This window comes from Grammomys surdaster, unplaced genomic scaffold (assembly GCF_004785775.1).
Source record: "Grammomys surdaster isolate TR1022 unplaced genomic scaffold, NIH_TR_1.0 199, whole genome shotgun sequence".
NCBI lineage: Eukaryota > Metazoa > Chordata > Mammalia > Rodentia > Muridae > Grammomys > Grammomys surdaster.
Genome location: NW_021604644.1, coordinates 2,694,508 through 2,702,089, shown reverse-complemented (window position 1 = coordinate 2,702,089; position 7,582 = coordinate 2,694,508). Strand labels below are relative to the sequence as shown.

Genomic DNA, 7,582 nt, shown 5'->3' with positions numbered 1-7,582 from the left:
CCCCTGGTGTGTGAGGATGGAGGACCAAGCTCCCCTGGTGTGTGAGGGTGGAGGACCAAGCTCCTCTGGTGTGTGAGGGTGGAGGACCAAGCTCCTCTGGCCTTACTGTGGAAAGATTGAGCTCTGGCTTTGGTGGATGTGAGGAAGCTGGACCACTGCCCTGTGAGGTACAAGGCAGAGTCTTCACAAAGCTCGTGAAACAGACCTTCAGGGCCGCTCACCTGCATGCGTGCTTCCTTTGTGATCTTGTACTGAAATTCATAGTTCTGTGTTCTTTCAAGACCCTTTAAGTCATAGGTGCTCCAAACCCTACCAGCTTGTTTTGAGGCTAGTCCTTGTTTTCCTGGGGGTGTACATCAGGGATGCCTAGACCTGGGGGGATATGTGGACATCTGCCTTAAGAAAAGATGTGGCCACTTGCCTTGAGCCTTTCCCCAGCGTCTTCCAACTGGGCCATGTTGTCAGCATGTTGCCTCTTCTTGGCTGCCAAACACTCTAAACAGTCCTGGATTAGTTTCTGTGAAAGGGGTCAGGAGAAAAAGGAAAACTGTCACTTTCAAGCTAACAAGCTCTCATTCTCTCCACTAGGGACTGAACTCCAGGCTTGGTGACGGGACATCCACCTGCCAGGCCACTTCACTAATGCCGACCTTGAATTCTTTTTCAGCAGGAATACCTGGGGCTCTGAAGGTGGGAAGTTTGCCCAAAGTCAAGTGGTGAGTAAGGTTCAGGAGTGAGCAGAGACTCTGGCCCTCTGGGTCTCAAGCCTTTGTCAGGGATGCCCCCAACCTGGATGCCTATCTTCTATTTCTTTATGTCTGCTTTTAGAAGTAGCTATTTTTCTAAATACCTGGTTTAGGTCTCTTCCTTCCAAGGGCAGCCATTTCTCTACCTTAGCCTTCTCTACAGCTTGTCTTCCACTTGGCACCTGAGCCTAACTCTAAAGAACAGGGGTGGGCGTCTGAACTCTTATTCAGTCAGGAGTATACTAAGGTATGCCAGTTTCCAGGGGAGAACTGGAAGCCCAAGGAAGCAGGCAGGCATATGAGCTCTAGAGTAAGAATGAAGCTAAGTCTTAGCCCTCGCTGTGTGCTCAAAACCCATTCCTCCATTGCATGCAGGGATGCTGTGGGGATTAAGTGAAATCAGAGGGGCTGGCCAACAGCACATGCTCAGTGCAGGTCATTTTGCCATTTTAGCATCCAACAAGCATTTGCTGTGGTGGTGAATGACTTTACTGAAAGAGGAAACTGGGGGCTCGGCCTTCCACATACTCATCTACTGTGGGACACCTAAGCCACCTACTGCCCAAGTTGGCCCAAGCTTTCTGGTTTGAGCCCTCCACCTCCAGCCACAGGATTTCTGTCTCAGGACCCCATGAAATTCCATTTACCCTCCAAGGCCATGTCCATCCAATGGTGCTTCCCCAGGAAAGGCTTGTGTGGCTTCCTGCCCCAAGTTCTGTTCTCTGGCCTTCACTGAGCTCCACCATGGGCTCTCTAGTTATGATATCTAGTACATAGTAGTGCTACTACCCTTCCCCTACCAGCTGGGCAACTCATGCAAATGCAGGGAGGATCTGACTTATGACGTGGTTCACAGTTCAAGGCATTGTGCTGAATGTATGTTTGATGAAGGAATGACTTCGTAACTAGGTAGAGGAAGGGTACCTAGGCCAATGCATTGGTGAGTTAAACTGGGAGACAACAGAGACGGGAGACAGTTGAGCTACATCTCTGGAAAATAGCCTTGGCTCTCCAAGGAGCAGCGTTTGCGGATCATTCTTAACAGTCATTTCACAGGTGCTGAAGGAAGGTTCTGGAAGTAGGGGCAGGACTTTTTACTAGCCAGACCGTCCTCCCACAGGCCTGACACAGCTTGGAGTTGTAGACTTGTCAGGGGAGAGCAGAAAGGAAGGTGCTTTGGGCAGAGTTAAAAGAGACTTCTTGGAGATAAACATAATACAATCAGCCCTGAGGATTCAGAAGGTTCAGTCCAGCTTGCCTTCCTCAGATACAGAGAAGAGAATAGGTTCTGCACTCGGGGCTGCTGCCTTCGTTCTATAGAAGATAAGGCTATGATTAACATGCATCTGCTGTGGGTGGGATGGGGAGGGGACAATGGTGTGTTTGCATAGAGGGAGGAGCCGGATTCAAGTCAGGAAGAGGACCTTTTAGACTTTGCAAAATAATGTAGGCCATCAGGCCCCAGTTCAGAACGGCCGTTTATAAACTCCAGGGTCCAGAGACATTCCCAGGCTTCATGGAGTACATGCATACCTAGTTTTCTTTTTCTACAGTCTAGTCTTTTGAGAAAGTCTCTCTACATAGAACAGGTTGGCTTTAAACTCTCGATTTCCCCACCTTATCCTCCTTGGTGCTCTGTTAGGCCAACGTCCCCGGCGCCCTCGACTCTGGTCGGGGAGCTGCCCTAGCAGAAGAGGTAACGGACACGTGAGTACCAACCAGCCTGAGCCTCTCAGTACCCCAAGCCAATCTTGGGAAGCTTCACTGGTGGTTTGAGCAACCTTTGCACTTCCATGGAGTTCTGCCTCCCGATCTTACGTCTACTATCTAGGGGACCTCAGGGCCCTCTAAGTCTCCCCGTCCTAACGGGATTTGGCGGTAAGACCTGGGCTGGCGCTCCCTCGACGGTTACTCCTGTGCTCAATCTCCGCCCGCCCAGACCTGCGGTGCACGCCCTCGCGGCTTCCCACCTGCACGCGCGCAGCCTCCTCCTCGGCCAGGCCCACCGGGTGGCCGCGGTGCGTACCCAGAACTGGGCAGAGCGCGCACACGCAACGGCCGCAGCGGCGGCAGAAGAGCTCAGCCGGGCGTTCGCTGTGCTCCGGACAGCGCCAGTCACACGCCCGCGCCTCTGCAGTTCCGCTCGACATTCTCAGTGGCAACCGCCGTTCTCTGTGCAGTGAGGTCGACTTGGGTTGCTGCAGAAATCGAAACCTTGCTTAGGGCGGGGCGGGCGACCGAGCTCCCAGTGGCAGGCTGGAGGGGCGATGGCCTGCAGGGGAGTTGATGCTTGGTGCCGCCTAGTGCTGAATTCGCAGCTCAGCGTCCTTCCACTCTTCTGCCCTGAGGAGGAGGCCACTATAGATAGGTGTTTGCAAGGATAGGCTCACTAGAAGGTGGGCTTCCCACTTGGTGATGCTGGGCTTCTGGCTTCTGGCAAACTAAGATGCGTGGAAGGTGATGTGGCCTGCCCAGAGGGCCCACATTTTCTACACCCCACTTTGTTCTTTTCCTGTAGTGTTTCCTCTCTGTTATAAGCCTTGTGCAGGGAGGGGAGGGTGATACGGGGAAGGGGAGAAGGTGAGATTGGAACAGATTTCCAGGAAGCCCCAGTTATCTCCAGGCTAAAACTTCAAAGCCCCAGGCCCTGAAGATGCTCTAAACTCTCCTGCCCTGATAGGTGGATAATCTACCCTGTTTCCAGCCTGGGGATTTTGCAGTTCCCCCTTGAGGTATAGCTACTGCCCACTGTCACCTATCTCTTCCTTCAGGAAGCTTCGCTTCTTTAGAGCAGCCTGACCACCCTGCCCCAACCTGTCCCTCACGAATTCTCTCAACCACGAGTGGAAACGCTTTATTGGACCTTACTGGCCAGTTTGTCAGCCAGGGTATCTGGTCCAGATACCTAGTGATAAATTGGTACTTGTAGAACGAATTAACAAAAAGAATTCACCAAGCATTGCAATATTTAGTCTGGTGTTTTATTATTTTGGTTGAGGCAGAGTCTCGGACTCTTTGCCCAGGCTAGTCTGAAAGTCTCAGTCCTTCTGTCTCAGCCTTCCAAGGGCTGGTATTACAGGTGGGAATTACTACCCACGGTTGATTGTCATATTCTTCCATTGCACAATTCTGTATTTTAACTTTTATTTATTTTTTTTACAAAGGTACAAGGAATTTAAGAAACATTAAACAATCACTCAAACGGCTTCAGGCACAGTTTCATATGGAAAGCGTAGGTCCGTTTCTCGATTCCTGTTTCCCTCTGGGACACGACCTCAAGTTTTGTTCCAGGAAGCAGAATTATTCTAGAGTTAAGGTGGGTGGGTACAAGTTCATCTCCAAGTGCTCTCCCTCATCCACACAAAGTTCTTGAGTCAACAGAAAGGGAGCTCCCAAGGCATGAAGTGAGGAGATGAAGGCTTCTTTGCTGTTCGGGTAGACAGTGTTGCTCCATTAGCTCAAGAACATAAAAACATAATCTTAAAAAAAATGACTTAAAAATATCTGACAAAAAATTACCTATCCCTCTCCCTTGCTATGAAATAATTTAAATAATTTATTCTAGATGTAAAAAAACAACAGAACAAGAAACAACAAATAAATTTGTTCATAGCCGCCTGTGACCGGTTCCTGAATGTGAGGTCCGGGTCCCTTACAGTGGGGATAGCTTTGTTGAGGGGATAGTGCTGTACAGAGATGTGAAGGGAAGCTCCCTGGACCCCACCCCTAGCCATACGCAAGTGGCAGCCAGTGGTTTGGGGCTGGTTTCTTCACTACACGGCCATCCTGCTTTCTGAACATTGGGTTGGAGCTTTAGTGACATACTGGTCACAAAGGAGAGAGAGCCCCATCCTAAGAGCTCCAGGTCCCTGTCATTGTCTGGAGCCTTATTCAGGAGCACAAATAAGGCAAGCATAGCTAGCTCATCACAGGGTATACAGTCCCAGTGTAGTGTAGGGACGGAGAATAAACCAAGGAGCACAGGACTCTGCTGTGTGCAGACACAGGCTATGGTGAGTGATGAGGTCATGCGGGAGTTGGCTTTGTACTGCTTCCATTGTCAATACAGGAGCAGGATGCTAGCCAAAAGTATCTCCATCCCCACTGTACAGAAGCCACCTAGGCAGCTTGTCCAGAGGGAGACACCCACCACTGCAGGGTCAGCTTTAGTGGGCAGCTCTGGTCATCAGTATGTACATCCAGAGGGCTGCTAATGGACAACGTAGGTTGAAACCTGTTAGCCTGGATGGCCCCTGTAATTTTCAATTGAGCTCCAGCATGATCCTGAGTGACAGGGGAAACATTGTCCAAGGGGGAAGGGGAGGTGGGGAACTCTGTCTGCCTGTCCAGGGGAGGATCGGGGAGGCAGTACTTCCTGTGGTAAGCCTTGTCTCAAGTTGGTTCTCAGGCACCAGCTAGACTTGCTGTACACCAAGAAAGAAAAGAGCCTCAGAACCGAGCACAAGATACACAAGGGAGGGCTGCAGGCTTTGAGACCAGGGGGGCATCTGGACCCATCTTTTCACCCAATGCAGTCAACCAGAGCCCTTACTGGTGGCTGGCCACAGGGCTTTGCCACATCTAGTGCTGGCTCCCCTACTTCCCAGAGGACTTTAGATACCCTGGGTGGAAGTCCATTTCTACCCTCCAGGAGTCAACAGACAAAAACTCAGCTCTGAGGTCTGTGTCCCCACCTATGGAAATATCTACCCATATGTGGCTGATTCTGGTTAGAAGGATGGGTTTGGCTGCCTGCCTGTGGTTTAGAATCAGGCCAAATCTTCACTCATTCCTCTCAGATTGAGTCCCTGTACCAGAGTGAGTTTCTGCATTCAACTCAGGTCATCTTGTCAAAGGGGATGGTCAAAATCAAGACTTTGGTGGAAAGTCATAGAGTGGGCAGCTCATTCGAACCTTTCTCTTGTTTAAGTGGAAAAACCAAAACTAGAGACAGAAATATTGGATAAGAGGTTGATCAGTAAGTCCGGACACAGCTGCGGGCAGAACCAATGGGTCTTACTGTGGGGACTAAGAACAGCATTGTCAGACAGACTCAGATGGGCAGGACCTCAGTTCAGCCCTTGTCAGGAAACAGATCTTGTCTCTCTCTGGGCCTCAGTTTCCTCACTGTAAAATACCAGAGCAGTGGTTTTCAAACTTCTAAAAAATAATTTAGCAGTCAAAGTATCTGTTCCAAAGCAAGCTGATGGAGACGGGGGTATCTTCTAGAATGAGCCCACTGACCAAAACTGCCTCCCAGTTATGGCCAGAGTTGCAAACCACAGGCAGGTTGACCTACTCAGTCCTTCCAGATCTTTCTATCAAGTTTTCCCCCTTCTGGGAGGTCATAGCTCCTCACCAACCCTTAAAACCAGAATTCAGCAGAAGGTAGGGTGTAATCTAAACCAGCCAGCCAGGGCAGGATTTGCAGCTTTGAGAAGGCGACAGGAAAGCGGCACCATGTCCCACTGGGATCTCTTTCAGCAACAGTTTTATTTTCCCAGTATAAAATATATAAATAGTGGTTGTTCTCGGGGACCTGCGGTTTGGTTCTGGACCTCTCCACAGAGCCTAGCGGTGTCCCTGAGGGCAAGGATGGAGGAGACCTCTACTCAGAACTGTTCTAAGACCATCCGTAGGTTTTTGATCTCCAGTTCCAGCTGCTTGGTCTGGACCTCTCTCTGGATTAACAGCTCCCGGAGCCTCCGGATCTCCTCCTGTTGCCGGTAGAACATCTGTAGCAGCTGTGGAGCACAGTGCAGAGAGTAAGGTCATCTGGATGGCTGGGATAGGCAATAGCACAGAGGCTAAGCCACAAACTTTTGACTTGGTGACAGTGGTTAAATTATTAACAAGGGATGGTCACTTCTCAGCCACGACGAAAGCCTTGCTTGTTTTACCCAACAGTAAAGTTGAATAGCGTGTCTGTATCCTATTTCTCCTTCCCAGACCCCTGAGGGGTAGAGCAAAGGGGAATCACCTATGGAGTTTCTAGATTGAGTTAACTGAAGGGGAGGACCCACCCTAACTGTGGGTAGCATTAACAAATGGGCTGAGTGCCAGCATCCATCTCTCTCTGCCTCCAGCTTGTAGACGCCATGTGACCCACTGTCCTAAGTTCCTGCTGCCATGCCTTCCTCACCATGCTGGGCTGCACCCTGGTACTGCGAGCCCAGATAAACTTTAAGTTGCTCCTGCCAAGTGTTTAGTCACAGCAGTAACAGCAGCAGCAGCAGCAGCAGCAGCAGCAGCAGCAGCAGCAGCAGCAGCAACAACAACAATAAAAAGTTGCCAATACACAGGCAAGTTGCTCGTCTGTCCTATGCGTCAAGTTTTCTCCTTTGGGAAGTGAAAGCTAATCCCTTGCCATAATTATCACTATACAAAATAGCCATTAGATGCTGGGCACCCTGAGGGTCTCTGCTTTCCCCCAAAATGCCTGTGACATCTCCTTAGGGTGGCAGTGTTAGTACCTCCTCTTTCCGTGTTTCCGTGGCAGAAGCTGAGGTGAGGTTGTTTCCATTAGCAACCTGTCCACAGCGGTACTTATTACACCAACCTCGCATACGGCAGATGCTTAACGCACATTGGCTCAAAAACAAGCCTCAAAAACTCAGTGTGGTGCTAGGATCATAATGGCACCAAGTCCTTCTGCATTTTACAGATAGTCCTTGTTGTGTTTATAAAATGATAAAGATGAGAAGGAATATGTTCTGGTGGAGGTGTAGTCAGGGATGGGGGAAGGGGGTACCTCCGCGGGCCCATGCATGGGGAGGGGAGCTGAGAGGGGAGAGAGAGAGAGAGAGAGAGAGAGAGAGAGAGAGAGAGAGAGAGAG

The 7,582-nt window shown here is 50.2% G+C and overlaps 2 protein-coding genes across 5 annotated transcripts in view; both read right to left on the bottom strand.

Moving 5' to 3' along the window:
- Nucleotides 1–2,935, bottom strand: part of Trim14 (tripartite motif containing 14) — a 30,666-nt gene extending 27,731 nt beyond the window's left edge. Inside the window, exons 1-2 of the mRNA XM_028770226.1 lie at nt 2,717–2,935; nt 422–517 (exon numbers count right to left, since the gene is read on the bottom strand). Of these exons, the coding sequence (XP_028626059.1) occupies nt 422–517; nt 2,717–2,896 (276 nt within the window). The 5' untranslated portion in view covers nt 2,897–2,935. The remainder of the gene's footprint in view (nt 1–421; nt 518–2,716) is intronic.
- A 770-nt stretch (nt 2,936–3,705) lies between these two features.
- Coro2a (coronin 2A) overlaps nt 3,706–7,582 on the bottom strand; it is a 53,653-nt gene continuing 49,776 nt past the window's right edge. Inside the window, exons 12-13 of one of the 4 annotated variants that reach the window (XR_003711787.1) lie at nt 6,286–6,490; nt 3,706–4,173 (exon numbers count right to left, since the gene is read on the bottom strand). Coding sequence is in view for 3 of the 4 variants with exons in the window: in XM_028770265.1 (XP_028626098.1) it covers nt 6,359–6,490 (132 nt within the window). In the remaining variant the exon portion in view is untranslated. Of the gene's footprint in view, nt 6,491–7,582 lie in introns of all 4 variants that reach the window. The other 3 variants (XM_028770265.1, XM_028770266.1, XM_028770268.1) reach the window with 3 other exon arrangements.